This window comes from Scyliorhinus canicula, chromosome 2 (genome assembly GCF_902713615.1).
Source record: "Scyliorhinus canicula chromosome 2, sScyCan1.1, whole genome shotgun sequence".
NCBI lineage: Eukaryota > Metazoa > Chordata > Chondrichthyes > Carcharhiniformes > Scyliorhinidae > Scyliorhinus > Scyliorhinus canicula.
The window spans coordinates 31,086,689-31,108,158 of record NC_052147.1 but is presented as its reverse complement, the minus strand read 5'-3'; the positions used below and the strand labels follow the sequence as shown (position 1 = coordinate 31,108,158).

General features: G+C 43.9%; 1 protein-coding gene across 1 annotated transcript in view; it reads left to right on the top strand.

The window, feature by feature from the left end:
• The window catches only part of rhoj (ras homolog family member J), a 64,325-nt gene extending 44,313 nt beyond the window's left edge, over positions 1–20,012 (top strand). Inside the window, exons 3-5 of the mRNA XM_038775343.1 lie at positions 11,544–11,708; positions 13,435–13,530; positions 15,922–20,012. Coding sequence (XP_038631271.1) covers positions 11,544–11,708; positions 13,435–13,530; positions 15,922–16,068 — 408 coding nt within the window. The 3' untranslated portion in view covers positions 16,069–20,012. The remainder of the gene's footprint in view (positions 1–11,543; positions 11,709–13,434; positions 13,531–15,921) is intronic.
• The last annotated feature ends 1,458 nt before the right edge of the window (positions 20,013–21,470 follow it).

Below are 21,470 nucleotides of genomic sequence, written 5' to 3'. Positions count from 1 at the left end.
GCCTTGTTCAGAAGTTGTGAAAAGTACTATAATTGTATATTTGTTTAATGGCTGCTGGGCAATGTTAAATATAAGTTATCACGGTCTCATTTAGCTAGTACTTTAGGTTACACCAACACCAAAACTGCTTGTTTGATAACTTTTTAATCCTTTGCATGTTACACATGGAAGCAAAGAACCATGAAACAGGAGCACAAAGCCGCAGATTTTAATGCATTTGAAAATAGAAGTTGGGTGGGGCACCCACGTGGTTAATCAGCATTTGTAGGGGGATAAAAGATTGAATAAATTGCAAAAAGGCCCCTGTCTTTGCCTATGAAACCATAACTCCAGATAAAGCTACATTTTTAAAATTCAGTTTGATGGTGAGTCAGCAATCGGGTTCTGCCATCTCCTAAATGCTGACCTCCACCCAGCTTCATCCATCGCTATTCAGTGGTGCTCAAGCCCTAAACCTCTACACAACTGGTTCATTCAAAGCTGTGGGCGTCAGCAACAGCAGTCGGGCAGTAGTGCACTGAATGTAGTTGTCTGAAGACTGATCACATGGCCCTCAGCATCCATTAATTAACATTAATAGACATTCATCTCCAGCACTAACAGCAGGCACAAGGTTTCTTCCCCTGTTCATGTCAGTGTGACAGACTGCATTGTTTACCAGTGCAGACACTTTCATCTTTTTTCCCCCATGAACGACTGGCAACAAAATGAGAGCTGAGCATTTTTACAGATGGTAGGATTCCTCAGTGCATCATAAATGGTCCCCTTCTAGCCTTCCGGGCACCTGCATGGTGTTCCTTCACCTCCGTGAACTGGAAGAATTCCATTGCATCAATGTGGGTCACTTGAGAGATGCGGAACCTAATCGTGTGTAAGTAATTTGGTTGCTTTCCAGGCTGCTTTCCTATTGAAGTAACCCATTAAGCTCGGATTGTTCCACACGCCCCTGGGAAATACCTGATGTTTACAATAAAAAAATGTGAAAAGGATTATAAAATCTGAGCCATCCAGAGTGAATTCCCAATGTTAGCAAATCAGCATTACTGAATGGAGACAAAAGACCAGAGGAGTAATTTAGAAATACAGCAAGCTGGGTGGATGGCTGCACCTGCCTCCCAATCTTCTCGGCATTGGAGAATCTCAAGCTACCTGGTAGCCCCCAACCTCATTTCCATTCCACTGGCGAGTGATAAGCATTGAGTGCGTGTCCCACTGCAACCCGTCATTCCTGAACAAGAGGAAAATCAATTGGCTCCCACAATGTGTTAGTTGCCAGTTGGAGTCTGAGGGAAGGGGTGGGGGGGAGGGGGGGTGGGGGAGAACGATATTGGCAGAGGTCGGGAAAGAGCCTTGGCGGGGCCAATAGCAGCCTGGATTTTTTTTGGGGGGGGGGGTGGGGGGGTTGCAAGTAGTTGCATATTTTCTCCTGTGTGGTTGTTACTTACCACAGATCAATCCCAAGTTTGTGGGATTTGTGAACACAGAAACAGAAGTATATAAATACTGTGTTATGGTAGTGCGCTGAAATGTTTGCGCATGAGTCAGAGAAAGGTACAGTAAGAAAATTCATTCAAATTTTGGGGCGGTCTCCAGCTTCACCTCGGCCCAATTCCTCTATTTTCTGTTAAAGTAATAAGAACGGAAATTGCTGGAAAAGCTCAGCAAGTCTGGCAGCATCTGTGGAGAGAGATAGGAGTTAATGCTTGGAGTCTGTATGGCTCTTCTTCAGTTCTTATGTCCCTGATGTCTCTGGTTCACATTACAATGACCTAAGTCTGAAATGAGAACCTTGTTGCTCTGATCTGCAACCCCTCCCCATTTGTCCTGCAAAAGTGGAAATAGTGCTGAGCTGGGTAAGTTTTTAAAGAGGGCATATTGGTAAATGAGAGCGAACAAAATGGTCACCTTTCATCGAAGTTTATGTCACGAGTAAATGAACATGTTGTGCTGGTTCAGTGTGTGGTCATGACAACAGTTTTAGTTCAAAGTACAGTGCTTCCAAAATCTTTTCCCTCTGTGATCCCACGTTGTGGCTTGAAAGTACCCAATGTTCACAGGATTTGGCAGGTCTTACGACCAGAAAGTTGGTGCCGCCCCACACTGATCCTCTGCCCGGTGAGGGGCTAGCAGCCACGCAGAATGGCCAAGTCCGTGGCCACCCATGCGCGCGGCAGCGGCCACCCGCGGACCCGGCCTGCCAAGAACTACCCCTCTGTAACCAGCTTCGCCATCCGCCGAAGCCCCCCCGCCATTGAAATGCTCTTCTCCCCCCCCCCCCCCCCCCCCCCCCCCCCCACCGGCTGTGGCGGCGCTAGATTCAGCACAGCCGCCACACGAGATCCCCGAACGTTGTGAGCACACGTGGCGCCATTGGGGACTCGGCCCATTGGGGGAGGGCCTCGGGGGACTCTTTTATAATACGCTGTTATTGAGGGGGTGGAGCATCGCAAAAAAACGGAGGCACCCCTGATTTTGGCGTAAATGGGGATTCTCCGGCCCATGGCCAAACATGATTCTGGAGTCGGTGATCGGAGAATTCCACGTCGTATGTTTACTTAATATACCTCCTGTTTGTTGAAAGTCCCTTGCGCAGTCAATGATTTAACGGATCACGTGGAACTGCATGTGTTAGGGCTGGCAGTGTGGCACGGGGAGTTTGAAACATTGACCCACTTATCTTTGGTGAGAACATGGTGGGCAATCGGGACTGATTTGAGCAGAAATGAATCATCTCCTGTGCTGCAGCGATATCTGGAGAAAACAAAAGGGTACAATCCTATACTCTGCTGAATTTAGCAGGTCGTGGAGCAGTCGCAAAGTTTAGATTGTTTAAATTCAATTTGGAAGAACATAAATTCAAAGAAATATACTCCCCGCTTAAAAATATAATTTTAGACCGCAGCATATTCCGTTCTACGAATCAGAAACCATTTGAATCAATCCAGGACATATTAAAGGTCTTAGCAGAAAAATGTACATTTGGAGCGTTTACTGACAAATTCATTAGAGACCAATTGGTAGGGGGCATAGAATATGATGTACTCCCAAAACAACTTCTGAAACAGAAGGGCCTGACTTGACAGTCTACTTTGGAAACGTGCATTTTAAACGAGCGGTCCAAGAGATCGAATAGAGAATTCGGGCGGGAAGGAGCACAGTTTAGGAGGGAAGCAAAATTACTGTTGCAGTACAGGGGGCGCTCTGCATCAACTGCAGCAGCCTGTATGAACCATTGATGAACAATCTGAAACATGACATAAAGATTTTCCGCGAGATACAGCACCATTCCTGCAGGACACCAAAGTATTTTCAGTTCGTTAGGGGTCATTCAACTGCACCCAGAGGTCCATGCTGTGCAACTTCAAGCCTCGGAGATAACAAGGCTGAGCGACATTTTGGACAACAGCAATATGTGCATCAAGAAGGATACCGATTGCGATCAAGCAAATGGTCATCAACGAGCTGCATCGAATGACCAAACTGGGCGTAATTATTCCAGTGAAAAGAGGTCACAGATTGGGTTTTGACAATGGTAGCCACGGTGAAAATGGATGGTGCAGTCAGGGTATGTATTGACCCTGTATGTTTGAAGAAAGCACTACTCAGGTTACGTCACCCCAGGAAGACAGTAGAACTGGTGACTTCAGACATGCTGAAAGCAAGAGAATTTAGTGTGTTAGACGCAAAATGTGGATTTTGGCAAATCCCACTGGATCTAACATCCTCAAGATCATGTCCCCGATCGGCAGATAATGATTCCTCTGAATGCCATACGGCATCTCTAACGGCAGAAGTTTTCAGTGCTGTGTGGAACATCTCTTTGTCGATCAACCAAGTGAAATCATAATTATTGATGTTCTGATCTGAGGTTGTACTATAGCTGAACATGATGATCATGTCCTAAACAAGGTTAGGGATCTCAATCTGAAGCTCAATCCTACAAAGTGCCAATTCAGGGCCAAACAGGTGCAGTATGTGGGCCATCTGTTGACAGATGTTGGTGTAAATCCTGACCCGAAGAAGACTGGCCAAACGCCACATGGACACTCCACTTGATAAGTACGCTTCACAGTATTTCTCTGGTATGACAAACTACCTCACAAAATTCATTCCTTGCTCTCGTGAAATTAGTGGACCACTTCGTCAACTCCTACATCAGGACGTTGAAACGTGTTGCAAGAACACCACACAGTGTTGTTCAACAGACTCAAATAATCATTGGCATCTCCACCAGCTTTACAGCACTTCAATGTCCAAACTCCTGTCCTAATCTCCGCGGGTGCATCACAGCATGGACCTGGTGCAGCCTGCATCCAAAATGGTAGACCAAAAGCTTTTTTGTCTCAAGGGCTCTCAGTGGCACAAACATGGGATCACAAATCGAAAAAGAATCACTTATCTTGGTTTTTGTATGTCATCTATGATCTTCTGACAACTGTGGAAACTGACCATCAACTGCTCATAACCATCCCGAAGAAACCTTGTCACTCTGCACCTGCCAGGCTACAACACACAATGTTAAAAGCTGCTACATCAGTATGGCAAGGAACTCTACCTCATCGCTGCCCTCTCCAAAGCCTTCCTATCCACCACAGATCAGGCTCATCGTGAGGCAGACATCAACATCATGGAGTTGGGTACTTTTCTTCCGTCATATCGAGGAGTTGAAGCAGACGCTGCAGCAAGATGTCACGTACACGTGACTGCATAATGTCATCGTGCAAGGCTGGCCAGAATCTTCTTGGGAACTTCCTCATAACCTCCCTGTGTTCCTTGCTTTTAGAGAGGACCTAACCGTTCAAAATGGTCTAATCCTGCGAGGTCAGTGGTTCGTCATTCTACCCTCCAGTGACACTGCACCCAATAAGGTCCACCATGGGAATCATGGATTGGATGCAACTAAGACCAGAACCAAACCTTTACTGTATTGGCCCTCTATGCAAGCTGACATCGGGAGAGAAGTCTCCAGTTGCTCCCCCTGCAACCCACTTACATGAAGTCCATGGGTGTTCACGGCAGCAGACATTTTTGAATGGGACGGCAAACAACACCTGGTATTGGTGGATCCCTACTCTGGATGGTTCGAATTGGACCATTTGCCAAGTACAGCCAGCAGTTCGGTAATTGTGAAACTCAAGAGACACTTTGCCTCCCATGCCCTTCCGCAAAAGCTCATGATCGACAGTGCCCACCAGTTTGTCTCTGCTGAATTCCATACTTGGGATTTTCATGACATCACAAGCAGTACTTTATACCCACAGTGCAATGGGTTCGCTGAGAGAACTGTACGCTCCTACCAGAGCAGCTGCTGGAATTCAAAATCCAGTTAATGAATAAAAGCTGGAATTGAAAGCAAACTATCATGAAACTCTCATTGTTTGTCGGAACAACCCATCAGGTTCACTTGTGTCCTTTACGGAAGGAAATCTGACACCCTCACTGTTTGACTCCGCTGTAATGTAGTTGACCCTTAACCACTCAGCCATTCAATCCACCTGAACTGCAACGGAAAAGTCAGACTGCGGTGGCTGAAGAATGTAGCACACCACCACCATCTCCAGGCTAATTAGGGATGGCCAACAAATTCTGGTCTTGACAACGATGCCTACACCACATGAAGATTTTTTTTAAACAACTAAATGTATCCTTAATTGTACAATGGGTTCATAAAAGATGTGAATTAGTGTGAAATATTGAATGTACTTTCTTGATGGTTGCGATTAAAATTGCAAGCAATATCGGATGGTTCCTTGTGCAGGAAGTTTGAATTTCCTGCACAATTATGTGTAATCCTTACATGGGGACTTTTGAGAGTGTGGGGGTTCCTCAACGCAACTTTGGGGTACCCACTAAACGCAATGCTCCAGTTTTTCTAACTGTTGCTCGATTCATTGGAAACCCCTCAAACCAATTTGAATGGTTATCTATCAAGTGAAAAGGCCCTTTATGTGCCGCCTATTGCCACACTCTAGCTGGCCATTTCCATGGTTGCAAAGGAACCAATGGTGGCTTTTTTACAGCCTGACGTGCTCTACACTGTTTTACTATGTCTTTGTCTAACCTTTACCATCATAGCTTCTCGCTAGACGCTTTACCAAGCTCATCCCTAATTGTTGAACATGACGATTACAATCACAACTCTGGCTCCCCATGTAACACAACCTTTATTAACAGACAATCCATTCTGATGCATTGATATCCAGTATCTGTGTTGGTCACACGTTTGCGATTGAGTCAACCACCTTACCAATACGAAAAATGAAAATCGCTTATTGTCACAAGTCGGCTTCAAATGAAGTTACTGTGAAAAGCCCCTAGTCGCCACATTCTGGCACCTGTTCGGGGAGGCTGGTACGGGAATTGAACCCTGCTGCTGGCCTGCCTTTAGAACATAGAACATAGAACAGTACAGCACAGAACAGGCCCTTCGGCCCTCAATGTTGTGCCGAGCCATGATCACCCTACTCAAACCCACGTATCCACCCTATACCCGTAACCTTACTTTTATTAGGACACTACGGGCAATTTAGCATGGCCAATCCACCTAACCCGCACATCTTTGGACTGTGGGAGGAAACCGGAGCACCCGGAGGAAACCCACGCACACAGAGGGAGGACGTGCAGACTCCACACAGACAGTGACCCAGCCGGGAATCGAACCTGGGACCCTGGAGCTGTGAAGCATTTATGCTAACCACCATGCTACCCTGCTGCCCCCGGCTTTGTCGGCTTTAAAAGCCAGCGGTAGGGCGCCTACGAGCTGTTCTACCAATGTCATCTGCTGTGACTGGTCACTTATCTTCATACGAAAAGAAAAATACATCCTCCCTGTCAGGCTCTACCTTGATGGAGATGGTAATCTTGGCATTGCTTCAAAATATAAAAAGAAACCTACATCTCCCTGGTTAAAGTTCACTTTGATCCTGACTTTCTGAGATTACACATTCAGAACAAAATGGAAGATTTTCCTGGTTTCTGATAAATTGTGAGGCCTTATGTGAGCCATCTATTCACTAAGTCCAGCTGATGGGAGTGAGGGGGTGGATTCTGCTGGGTTGGAGGCCTGCATCTCCGCCCAGCACCTCAGTGTAGCTGAGAGACTGGATAGAGTTTATAAAATGAAAAACTAAGAAAAACATTTTGAAAATAAGTCCAGCTGATCAGTAATATGTTAGGTGATCAATCAAGTCACGCTTGAAGTTCATCATGGATTCCCCTGCTATTTCATACCTCCCTTCTGGTAACTGTGCATATGTAGGACTCCACCATATATTCTCAAATCCTTTAGGGAATCCTTACCCATTTGGTCTACATGTGACTCCAGACTCTCAGCAATGGCCCAGCAAGTCACTCAGTTGAAGAGTTTTTAGCGTTGGACAACAAATGCTGGCTTGCCAGGAAAGAATAAAGAAAAGAAAATCACCTGCTCCTCCCCCAATGAGCTTTCTCCTTTCAGAAACACAAGGCCTACATCTCCCTGAGGGGCCAGACCACAATGACTGAGACCCTTGCAGGAGCATACTGGTGGGCACCACCTGATTGGTCCAGGCACCGGAATTGCATTTCCGGAAACCCAATGGCCTGGTTGCCTCTTGTCCAGTTGAGCAGATACCATTGGTCATATTAATTCTGTCTGGAACTCTCACAGAGGGGTCAGGAGCCATCCACTTCAGAGAGATCCCCTCGGATCCATCCATGAATGTTGGGGGTTGAAGTTGCGGACTGATGGCGAATGAAGGAATCATGGCAGCTGCCAGGAAAGCAAGTGCACACATGGAGCAAACTTCTGTTGTGGCCACAAACCAGTTGGACATTGAGAGAGTGGAAACCTTTACTTTTAATGGATGTTATTGGACAGTCGCTGGGTGCCTTGATGACCACATGATGCTATTGATGATGCCCTGCATCTGAGTTAATCCAGCGATGGACGGCTATCCCTATGAAGCTGTGTCTGTGATTGAATTAATTTGCTCTGAGACTTTGCTGAAGGGGGCATCAGTCACCACCAAATGCTTTGGTGTGCAGACATTTATGCGATACCACTTGGGTCTGTTGATCCTCGCAAGGATCTGCGTGCAAATGCATTGAAGACCCAGTGACTTTGACTTCCCACTGACAGGATATGGTAAATAGTGCTGTGAGGTGCGAGGTCTCTGCAATGACAGCACAAATGGTTTGTGCGCATTTGCCTGGTGATTTACAGTCTCCTATGGCACTCGTTCTCTGTTGTGTCCAGGTATCTCTACCTTCAGCAGTAGATTCTGTGTTGAGGGCTTTCCTTCTGTTGCCTTCCTGTCCCTTTTTCACCTCCACTTCCCTCCTGATACCCAAGGTTCTACACTTGCTGCCCCTCATTGCCACTGGAACCAAAGTCCAAGAGCCGTGCCCACATTGCCAGTTGGAGCCATCCTTCTGGGTAGGTGTTGCCAAGCTGACCCTGTCAGTCTTGCCCCTGCAGTGTCAGGGAGCTGCCAACCTTATTCAATGCCCTGGCACTTGGTGCTCACTCTCTATGCCACCTGTGCAGTGCCAGGGAACTCCTTTACCAAATGCTCCTGTCCCCCAATGCCCTGGGGGCCAGCCATGACAGGCTCCCTATTATTTAGCTGTCTACCTTTAGCTTCTGAAGACACAGTAACCTGACCGCCCTTGAAACGCTAACCATGAAAAACTCTTGACAAACTTTTCAATAGACTGAGTTGGCTTCGTTTAGGAGGAGAGTGGGGTTTCTGTCCTACCCAGTCCACACCACCAACCTCTCCACTGCCTGGCAATTTCCCCTGGCTCTGGGATAACCACCTTGAAATTGACACACCCTTGCAGAGTGGCACTGTGGTCAGCACTGGGACTAAGGCGAGGTTCGATCCCGGCCCTGGGTCACTGTCTGTTTGGACATTCTCCTCACGTCTGTATGGATTTCACCCCCACAACCCAAACAAGTGCAGGTTAGGTGGATTGGCCACGCTAAATTGCCCCTTAATTGGAAAAAAAATAATTGGGCACTCTAATTAAAAAAAACATAAATTGACGTGCCACCCAGCATCTGGGAGGGGAGGGGTTTTGAAAATTCAATCTTTGTGGATTTTTTACTTTACTCTGAAATGAAACAGGATTATTTAAGCAGTGCTTGCATTGATTTATTAAATTTTAATCCCTTCATTTTGTTTCATCCACTATCTACGTCAGTGGACTATTTGTCTTGCTATAATTAAATAATTTTCTATTAAATGTCACATTAATGGTTAGGAAATGTCTATGATTTGGTAATTCAGTAATATATTTTTTAAAGTGCTGCACCATTCAAACTGATTTGTGTTATTCTGTGAAATATAATTTAAGCAGCAACTTACTCCACTGCTCAGATTTAATGTTTAGAAAGTTGGAAAAATACGAGTTCCTTGGCTCATACATTGATTTTACCATCATCACTTCTCTTGGCAATAGTATTAAACTAGCTTTTAATGAACTTGGGTAGCTCCTGTGATGGATTTAACCATTCGGTTACCAGCAGCACTTTGCGATTAATGGAACTCAGTAGAAATTTGAGTTAAAACTTGTCAGGTGCAAATAAGAATTGTTTTATTTGTCTTCTATTGATTCATTTTAAAGTCCAGCCATCATATGGCTCACAATGAGGCAATTTGTAGACAATTGAACTTTCAAACAATCACAGATAAAATTTTACTTGCTCAGGCAAACAGCTCGACAATAACTTTAAAAGTCAAAGTCTGAAAATGAAATATGAATACAGGGAGACAGTGAATAGTTCAGATCAAAGTATAGATGATTCAAAAAGAGAGAAAGAAATCCAGCTAATCGTCAGCTTCAAACCAACACCACCAAGCAACCAACTAAAAATGGCCGAATGAAACTTACAGCTATACTGTTTCATATCTGCCTTAAGCCATCTAATCACACCCCAATATAATCCTAATTGGTTTGGGTTCGACTCAAATACATCTGATTTGACGGCAAGCCGTCCACCTTTAATATGCAACATTACTTCTAATTGTTTCGTATCTGCATACTTGTGTATGTTAAATCATGCAATATTGTGCTTTATCAAGGCCAAACAAAAACTGGTTTTCTGACTGACTTAGCTATTGCAACAATAGAGCCTTTAAGTTACTGGGCTCTCGTCACCTTATTGCCATGGATTCAGCCCTTGTCCTTGGAGAAATGTAGTGAAAAGTGCTTGTTTTATCAGACTTCTGTGTTTCTTTTAAACTATGTATTTAAAAGTTTGTGTTAGAGAAAATGATTATTGCTGTGTCATGCTGTCTTGTAAATGAATTTGCAGAATATGTGTTTTTAATCCTTAATTTAAAACTGGGGCTTAATATTTACGCTAAACAGCTATCTTTGACCTATATTAAATGTATTAGAAATACCTGGCTTCTACATCCTGTTATCAAACTTCCTCCTTCATTAGGTCAGACGGTTTAGAAGCTGTGTGCGATTTTACTTCTGTATCCATGGGTATGGGGTTGTTATTATGTGCAGTGTGAATTTGAGACAACCACTTTATAATGGGTGGCATGTAGCACAGTGGTTAGCACTGTTGCTTCACAGCACCAGGGACCCGGGTGTGATTCCCGGCTTAGGTCACTCTCTGTGCGGAATCTGCACTTTTTCTTTGTGTGTGCGTGGGTTTCCTCCGGGCGCTCCGGTTTCCTCCCACAAGTCCCGAAAGACATGCTTGAGAGGTGAATTGGACATTCTGAATTCTCCCTCAGTGTACCCGAGCAGGTGCTGGAGTGTGGCGACTCGGAGATTTTCACTACCTTCATTCCAGTGTCAATGTAAGCCTATTTGTGAGACTAATAAAGATTATTATATTATAATGTAGGAAACTTTGACAAATAGTTGAATTCTCCAGTAAAAGATTCCCATGATTGCACCTCCTCGGTCTGTCAGCAGCTTAGCCAGTAGATGGAGCACTATCAATATTAAAGCATCGCTGTTCTAAGGTGTAAATTGACATGACTATGCTTGGGTGTGACTCCTGTAGATTTTAGGACTCTGGTTCTTAATAGACCATCCCAGGCAATTGACTGTCGGTAACACTATTTAAAAAAATCTGAAGAGCAGCTTGTCCATTTAATATCAATGTAGGATTCTAGTGCATTTTACTTTTCAAAGGATTTAAAACTGCATAAGTATCCACTGACTGACAGAATAATTTGGAGTGGTGAACAGTAGTCTTAGACTTGCGCAATGTTTTGTTTTGTAATATACTATTTGAATGTTCTGAGAAGTGAGAAAATGAAGGTAAATTATCCAAACTTGAGAGCAATTATAAAAACTGTTTACCTGCAAAACCAGTAGGGTCTAGCTGGTTAACAGGCCGATTTAAGACAGAATTGTCCATTTAAACCAATTTCATGTCAACATTAGGGGCGGGTAAATCTAGCCACGTGGGGCTCTTCTGTGAAAGTGATTTCTTGAATGCTGTTTTGGTGTTCCAATGATTTGCAAAGCACAATTAATCTTTGAATAAAAAAGAACGGGTTCAGGGTGATGTATTTTATTGCTTTCTCCAGGAAGACTACAATCAACTGAGACCTTTCTCCTATCCTAACACTGATGTGTTTTTGATCTGCTTCTCTGTGGTAAATCCTGCATCTTACCACAATGTGAAGGAGGAGTGGGTATCCGAGCTGAAAGCATGTATGCCCCATGTGCCTTATGTCCTGATCGGAACTCAGGTATGATACCACGTTAACACTGAGCAGGGCTGAGTGATACTCTCATTTTAACCTAATTTCTTTGCAAAACGTCAGCTTTCCATTAGGACCCTGTTTCTCCCCAGTTGATGTTTTCCATTTGGAGCGATAATCAGAAATTTGAAAATTAAGAGAGAATGGATACAGTGGGTGGAATTTTCCCATCATTTGTCAGCGTGCCAGTCTCTGACTGAGAACTGGTGTGTATTTCTTCAGGTGCACTGCTGAGTTTACAGACCGGATTTTCTAGCACTCTGACAAAAAGAATGAGGCGATGTGGTATGGTCAGTCTGGTGGGGGCGGGGGATGGAGGCATTTACACGGTCAGCCTAGTGGGGGGAGGGGAAAGGGGGAAGTTTACATGGTCAGCCTGGTGGAGTGGCCTGATAGAGCCGGCTGGCTCCACAGTAATTGGATCAGAACTGGCCTTAAACTCCCTCCAGTGCACCTCCTCCCACCACAAAGGTATTGGGGGCTCTATTTCCGCCACCCTCCCATTGCCCCCCTCTCGGCATCTCTTGCAGCCACTGTGGCAGTATTGCCGGTGCTCCGCCACCCCCAATCACTGCAAGTTCCATCCAATCCCCCAATCACTGCAAGTTCCATCCAATCCCCCATCACTGCAAGTTCCCCCACCTCAATGGTTGCTTCCCGAACACTGCCAAATACCCCCATTCAAAGGCCTCGGTGCACCTCCCCCCAACCACATGTAACAGGAAATCCATCACCCAGAGGGCCTATCCCTGGCATGGGTTTGCACAGGCTGGCATTGCCAACCTGGCAGTGCTTACCTGTGTCGGAGGCAGTGTCCAGACATGCACCCTTCTCTCTTTCTCTCTCTCTCTCCTTCCCCCACCCCCCCCAACCCACACCCCGACCAACCAGGGGCTGTAGTGACCTTGGCGCTCCCAGCGGGAACTCCCCCCGACTGTTTCCCACCTACCTAAAGCTATAGTGTACCACGCCAGCGAGGTTTGACTGTTCAGTAAGGGTGGATCACGTGGTGTGTAGGCCCTTTATTAATATGTAAATCTATGAAAATGTATTTAAAGGACAGGACCCTCACTCTGTCCTGGTGAGGGGCGGGGAAGGAAAATCAGGAAACGAGACCTCTGCAGCAAGTATCTAATTTCCTGACTCTCGTGAGATGTTGTACCTGCGTTCACTGTTTTCGCTGACAGCGAACGTGGGTGTAATTGTAATATGGTCACATTGGTTGCAGTACTTGAAGGCAAATTATTAAAATACGGGGGCTGGTTTAGCACAGAGCTAAATAGCTGGCTTTTAAAGCAGACCAAGGCAGGCCAACTGCATGGTTCAATTCCCGTACCAGCCTCCCCGAACAGGAGACGGAATGTGGCAACTAGGGGCTTTTTACAGTAACTTCATTTGAAGCCTACTTGTGACAATAAGCGATTTTCATTTTTCATTTTCAAAAGGTTTTTTCATTGGTTGCTATCTCCTCCTCGATGGCACAGGGCAGTAACAGTTATTTTGTGGAAATTTGCACTTGTAAGCATGATGGTAAAAAAAACACCTGAGGAAGGAGCGGTGCTCCGAAAGCTAGTGTTTCAAACAAACCTGTTGGACTTTAACCTCGTGTTAAAAGACGTCTTACGGTAAATAAACAATGAGTGCTTAGGTAAAGTTATTGTACTTAAAAGTGAATATGAAAGTCTAACATTATCCCATTAAAATATATTTTCAGATTGATCTAAGAGATGATCCTAAAACACTGGCCCGATTAATTCATATGAAGGAAAAACCCATTACATATGAACAAGGTGTGAAGTTGGCTAAAGAGGTAATTTTTGTTTTGGAGATCCATTGCGGCACATATTCTGAATGCGTTTGCAATTAGGCACCTCTTATGCAAGATTATTTTTATTCTTAAGTAAAGTAAAGTCAGCAGTTAAAGTGAGTGTATAGGTGATGGAGACTTGCATTGTTAGGAACTGTTCTCCACCACATCACTGGATGCATTCCAGAAAACTGGGCGGAGGTTTCTATGCGAGTTACTGTTAAAATTCCTTTTTATATTTCTTTTTTAAAAGGCGAAACTTCTGCAGTTTTGGCTTGTGTGGAGCTATTTTATAATGAAAGAAATAGATCAGCAAAAATGTATTATAATTTGTCCCAGTAAACTGCAGGAAAACTGGTGCCAGTTCTTTATAAAATTATACAGCACAGAAGGAGACCATGCAACCTATCTTACCTGTGCTAACTCTTTGATGGAGTGACCCATTAGTCTTACTCCTCCTCTGTTTGCCTATAGCCCTGCATATATTCTTGAAGTATATACCCAATTTCCTTTTTTAAATTTACTATTGAATCTGCTACCAAAAATCCTATAGGAATTCCTTGTTAACAAATTCTATGGTCATTTAGGCTATTGGTTTGATGCCAGTAGACACAGAGTGCAAATTGCCACTCATAGGACCACAGTTGCATTGTTAGGTTTACGTATTTGCACAGAGTTCTTCTGGCTCATTTCAGAAAGCAGGTGGGAGTTTGTCCAATTTCTGGAGCATTTAAAAAGATTCTGCATTAAGTTCATAAATGTTAGGTTTTTAACGGGCCCCTGTTGAACATTTTTTGACCTTGGCTTGATGGTTATTCTTCGTATGGTGTCTAACCTAAGTGGAGTAAGGCTGCTTTTATGAAAGCCTGCAATCAGATTTGGAACTTCTTATTTGTGTCAGATATTTTCTTTCCAAAGAGTTACCTTTTAAGCTCAATGGCGTTTGTTATTGAAATGATAAAGCCGCGGGGGAATCTCATCGAAACCTATAAAATTCTAACAGGACTAGACCGGGTATATGCAAGAATGATGTTCCCAATGGTGGGGGTGTCCAGAACCAGGGGTCACTGTCTGAGGATAATGGGGTAGACCATTTAGGACTGAGATGAGGAGAAATTTCTCCCCACAGAGAGTGGTGAGCCTGTGAGTGACTTGGAGGGGAACCTCCTGGTGGTGGGGTTCCCAGGTATCTGCTGTCCTTGTCCTTCGAGATGATAGTGGTTGTGTGTTTGGCAGGTGCTGCCTAAGGAGCTGTGGCAAGTTCCTGCAGTGCATCTTGTAGATGGTACACAAGGCTGCCACTGTTTGTCAGTGGTGGAGGTATTGAATGTTTGTTTGTGGAAGAGAGAGCAATTGAGCATCTACCCTGTCTAGTCCTGTTAGAACTTTATAAGTTTCTATGAGATTCTCCCTCATTCTTCTGAACTCCAGCGAATATAATCCTAACCGACTTACTCTTTCGTCATACATCAGTTCCGGTCTGTAAACCTGCTCTGCACTCCCTCTGTAGCAAGAACATTCCTCCTCACATAAGAAGACCAAAACTGCACACAATATTTCAGGTGTGGCCCCACCAAGGCCCTGTATAATTGCAGCAAGGCACCCCTGTCCCTATCCTCACATCCTCTCACAATGAAGGCCATCGTACCATTTGCCTTCTTTACCACCTGCATGCTTATCTTCAGTGACTGGTGTACAAGGACACCCAGATCTCATTCCAATTCCCCTCTTTTAATTCAAAGCCGATCAGATAGTAATCTGCCTTCCTGTATTTGCTACCAAAGTGGATAACCTCACTTTATCCACATTATACTGCATTTACCATGCATTTGCCCACGCGGTCAACTTGTAAAAATTGTACTGAAGCATCCCTGCATCTTCCTCACAGCTCACCCTCCCACCCACCTTTGTGTCATCTGTAAATTTAGAGACATTGCATTTGGAATGTTTTGTTAAAAGCCATTGATAATTTAAACCATAATGTCATCTGATTCATCTGGCAATAGGTCTGTTCCTTTTTATAAAATGTATTCATTTGTGGGATGTGAGCGTTGCTGGCTTGGCCAGTATTTATTGCCATCCCCAATTGTCTTTGAGAAGGAGGTGATGAGCTACCTTCTTGAACCACCGCAGACCTTGTGGTGTAGGTGCACCCACAGTGCTGTTAGGAAGGGCACTCCAGGATTTTGACCCGGCGACTGCGATATGGTTCCAAGTTCGGACGATGTGTGGCTTGGAGGGGAACCTACAGGTGGTGGGTGTCCCCACGCAGCTGCTGCCCTTGTCCTTCGAGGTGGTTGAGGTCGTGGGTTTGGAAGTGCTGTCATCCGGTTTTGTAACAAAACAAAATTGATTTTTCTTTTTAATTCGGATTTGTTTTCTCATTCTTTTCAGATTGGAGCACAGTGTTATCTGGAATGCTCTGCCCTCACGCAGAAAGGCTTGAAAACAGTGTTTGATGAAGCGATTTTGACAGTTTTCCATCCGAAAAAGAGGAAAAGAGGTTGTGCAAAATGCCGTGTGTGTTGTGCGATTGTATGAGGCAATGGAAGATGACAAAGGAAAGTTGATACAAGAAAGCAAGTTCCGGTTGATTAATAGGAGTGAAGCTGATTGTAAAAACAGTAAGCTTTTTACTGAAAATATTTGGAGAAGGAAAGCATTTCTTTCCTGGTTCCTTAATCTGATGAAGAGATGGAGAACGGGTCCAATGAGGAACCAGCTGCAGTAGTGGACTAACTTAAAACTATCAAACCTCACAAAAGTCATATCAGTTTACTGCTAACTGCCGTTCACTTTTCAAATGGCCAGGTGTGCATCTTTTCTCAAACCTGGCTGCAAGCACTGAGCCGTTGTTTAAAAATGCCTGTTGTGACGGCAAGTTTGTTACTGGGAAGCCCGAGGAGAAAAAGAGCCAAAGGTTTTGGACAGAACACACTGAAGCACTGCGGCGGAACCCTGTTACTTTCGGCGAAATTTTTTGTGGCCTTATGCAGCTAAATTATAAGCTCAGCTAATGCAATTTAAAGACCTCAGTAGTATTTTTCCAAACAGCACTGCCTTCCTGAAGCTGGATGAGCATTAATGCAACTCACAGTAGACATCTGAACACTTGTAGTCGTGTAAAGATTAATGAGTAACTTCTTCTTGTACAAGCCATTATTTCAGAAGCACAGTGATGACGGCCACATGGTAGAATTAGCAAGCTAGCTTTATCAAATAACACCAGCACCACATTCACAATTGAAAACATAAGATTTGAAATGGGATCTTGATATCCCAGCTTTCCGAATTCCACCACCACTTCACTGACCAAATTCATTCTCTCACAGCACAAGACTGTCGAAGTAGCCCAAGTAGCTTTTTTTTTTTGTTACAGCACCTTTGATTTGATGATGCTTTGCCTTATGGCCTGTTAGGACTCCCTTTTGTTTAAACCAGTAGATTAGTTATCCATTGATAGCAGTTGCGTCTTCACTCCATTTTAGGAATATCTGTTTAATGTTTAAGTCGCCTGTTGGGCGAAACACAGGCTCATTAAAGTGCGCTTTTTGAAAAAAGAGCATATCTGCTTGGTAATGGGGTTGCTGGCATTTTGCATTAAAGTATTGGCGTGTGCCATCATCAGGTGATGGATTTGATCCTTTTACCCCAACGTGGGGGCACTGAGCAGAGGGCAGGTGCATCCTCATAGGAGGGAGAGAATATTTGAAAGGGGCTCTAACCATTCACTCTTCTACAACTTTTAACAGGCAGCTCAGAATGGCATCAGCAAAAGCTCAAGATCAAGTCACCACTTTCCCACTCAGCTGCAGTTAGTATGTAGTACAATGAAGCCAGAAAATAGAAATGGGGAGAGGGGGAAAAATTATCTAAGCAATAAGTAAATTAATTTTTTCCGGCACTGATTTACATTTGGATAGTTAGGTCGCTTCAGGTCACCTTGAACTCTCCCCGCACCTGACCTCTACTCTGCAGTCCTAACAAGACTAATGGATGACGAGAGGATAGTATGGTAATAACTTCCTCTCCATATACTCCACTTTTTTTTTTCTCGAAGCACATTGTTTAACATATGAATGCAAGCTGCCTTGAATTACATCCTTCAGGCCAAAAATAATAAAAGAAGTTTGTTTTAGTCAAGACCGGTGCAAAGGAACAGGAAAAAAATGACATTGACATATTGATGAACGAGGTACATATCAGAGACTCTGGAAAAATCTAGTTTGAATATTTTCATTGTGCACCTCAGTTCAGCTTTAATTCATGTGCTGCAGTAACTACAGAATAATTCCCTCCAATTGACAAAGCAAATTGGCCCAAGATTCGCTGGAATTTGGCATCTTGCAGTGTGCCCTATTAGTTAGATTTCTTCCCTCATCCTTCACCTCTGGGTGTAGGTGTTGGAATTACAATCTATTAATGGCTCAGTAAGGACAATGGGGAACCTGGAACCTTGATGAACAGTTAGACCTGCACTCTGACTCCTTAAAGCAGGAAAATCGAGTTTTGAGAAAGAACTTGAGGAATTACAGAGCGGTGGGGTGAAATACAGCCAGAGAACGTAGAGAAAGATGAATATGTGCAGCAAGATTGGATGGAGACAGAGTGAGAAAGACAGAAAGTAAAAGTTAAGAAAAAAATTAAATTTTAGCATCAGTGGTGCTTCTCGTCCAGCAACCTGTGGTGATTTACAATTCACAGGGTATCTCTTCCTCATCACAAGTTGCTAGATGACTTACACATTTAATGGTGGCAAGTACTACTAAACTGGCCATTATCTTGGTGGCAAATTCTGGGCTGTTTAATAAATATGGCTAGTATGTATAATTCACATTATGATTTAAGTTATGCAAATACTTAGTACGTATAGATACTTCCAAATTAGATAGATTTATCACTTGAAATCAGGATTGTGCTGACAACTGTATTATTCTCTGTATAGTGCATATGATGCAGTAGTGCTCCAATTTAACTTTAGTTATGTACAATAATTTCAGGCAGTTCCAAGAACTCTCAAGTTGTTTTTTTAAAACAGCAACACTGGCTCAGTCAGCCGATTTCAATATTAGAATCATCTTGGTTTGATTTGCTAGATTAAGACTTTCCAAATATTTTTACCAGCACTGTCAGTTCTGCTATTCTGCCAATTGGACCTTAATCGGTATTCTTAAACATTTGCATAATGTTTACCAGAAGTTTTCTGAATCTTTGGAAACATATTTCTGGCATTTTACAAAGTAATTTTCACGAATGCTGGCTTAGTGTTTTGCTGGTTAAGAGGATTCTGTGCAGTTTATTTTTGTTATATTCTAAAATACATTGATTTGTGACTCTTCATTTGATTCAATTTCTTAATTATATCAGCTCGCATCGCCCTAATCAAGTCTTTGCATTATTGGCAACTGATTGCTTGGTTACATTACAGTCAGTCACCTCTGACTCTTGTTAATTCTATTATTAGTAAGAACTTGCTAGGGAGAGTTAATGCTTCATTTGCATTTCTTACACTTGCAAGTTTGGGAGTTAGTTTTCTTAATTGTCATAGTAAATGATGTGAATTTGGGCGCGCTGTAGAGTAGGTTAATTGCTAGCCGAGTAACCAAAAATCTCCTCAAACTAATGCACATGGAAAGTTTTATTATTCTTTCAGTATTTATATTTGTGCAGTTAAAATATAAATATAAGCTAAGCCAAGCCAGTAAACCGATTTTGAAAGCAAGTGGACGAGTGTGGAAGTATACAGCGTCTCCAACTACGAGTTTGAAGACACTGTTCAGCTCAAAAAAAATTAAGATAATCAAGAGGAATATTTGAGTCAACTAAAGCTACCAGATCATGGAGGATTGAAGGAGATGGAATCAGAAAATAGTTTAAATAAGCAATATAAATTTTTTTGTCAAAGGTGTTGGCACGAAATACCACATGGAAACAAATGCTCCAAATAGTATTGGTATGAAGACAATCTAAATGTAGATAGGGCTACCTTTTATATACAATGATACACACACTAACTCTATAGGGTCAAAACTGAACAATGCGTAAAGTTTGGACATTCTGAAATGCTGTACAGTAGTGCTATAACTATCCATCTTGGAATCCATACTAAGCATATGATGTTGTTGCATTTCAGTGATGCTGCCAACCTCCCAGTCAAACAAACGGGAAACTTTTGGTTCGAATTAATACTGGTGTGGATATATCTTTATGCAATGGGGGTTCCGAACTAACCAACCTATTATATTATATTTCTGCTGATCTAACCACCAGAGTATTTGTTGCTTTTTTTGTATTTGTCTTAGTTCAGCAAATCTGGTTTCTCGAGACAATCCGGTAAGCTATTTTTAATTATCGTATTCCCGTTCAAACCGATATCCTGGACATTGCACCTTGGAGCAGGAATCCAACTTTTATTTCATTCGTAGAAGGACCATTAGCATTTGTTTTTTTCTGACCACTGAAATAAAAGTCAGGATTACACTCTTGAGCTTGCATTTGTTTTATTGTACGAAGCGCAATATATCATCCTTTTTTTCCCTCATCGATTCTACTAAGACATATAGGCAGGTCCATAAATATCTACTGGAATGAAGCAATCTATACTTATTGCATTGTGAAGTTCAACACTGGTAATCGTTTAGAGCAGCAATAAAAAAAAAGCATTTTAAAATTGGGACTTAACAAAGACACTTTACTGTACTTACTAAATATGCATTGACAAAATAAGAATTGTAATTATATCCGTGGAACTATTTGACGGTTAATCATAATGATTAGTTGATGGGCTGAACGTGGGACGGGAGGGGTGGTGGGTGTGGGGGGTGGGATAGAAAGGGCTAATTCCAAAATAAACAAGGCAACCTTTTTAACATTCTTCAGATACAGGACGCAATTTACCTCCTTGCACCTGACTGGGTGGCGCAATGAGGCCACTGAATCGCACGAGAGGCCTCCGGCGAGATTCACAACCCTCGAGACATCTTGCGAGATTTAACAAAACCTCGGGAAACGCCGCGGTTGGGATCTCGCCCGCGCTAGGCGAGATCCAGATCAGCATATTTAAATGAGCCTAATGACTCATTTAAATGAGTCTTTAGGTTCATTTTAATATGCACTCGCCGGATTCTCTCAGATGCCCGGGAACTAACAGCCTCCCCGGCAAGGCCTTGCCAGAGCGCCATTTATTACTGGCCCACACAAATGCAGACCAGGCATAACGGCACCTGGGGGGATTTCACAGGCCATTGGAGACCCCTGTGTGGTTAGGGACAGGGCAGGGTTGCACACTTGCCCTCCCTCTGGCACCCGGGCACCTTGGCAAGTGCCATGGTGCCAGAGTATTACTGAAATGCCTGGGCAGCATTGCTGGTGTGCCTGGCTGGCACTGGCAAGCGTCAGGGCCTGAAGGGGGCCATGCCCATGCAAGGGGTGAAGGGCGGGCATGGAGGGACCTAATAAAGGTTGGGGGTTGAAGGGTGGGATTCCTTAAAAGAGGGGGGGTGGCTGAAAAGGTGGGCTCTCAGCTATTCAATAGCGGTGTCCTCATCTGGGGGTGGGGGGTTTATGAGGTAAGGTCCATGCGTGTGGGGGGGGGGGTGACGTTGTCCATCGGTGGGGGGGTGTGTGGAACCCTCAAGCTCACTGGAGCTCTGGGCACCCTTTCAACATGGCGGCCTGATCTCCCAGGAGACGGTCTCACCAGCAAGTTCAGCTTCCCATTGCGGAAAACATTTCTAAGGGCCAAATTGGGACCATGCCCGGTGACTAGCGTGTTTAGCCGGGTGTCTCCCAGTGTTTGCAGCATCTATCCTTCGGGACTCTGTTGCAATTCAGGGTCTCAGAGGGGAACTCCCCACCGAGGCCGCTCAATCCTGTTCCCTGCATGAAGGAGCTCCCCTCGCTGGAACTCATTGGTGCAGGAATAGATCGGGACGCCATTGCTC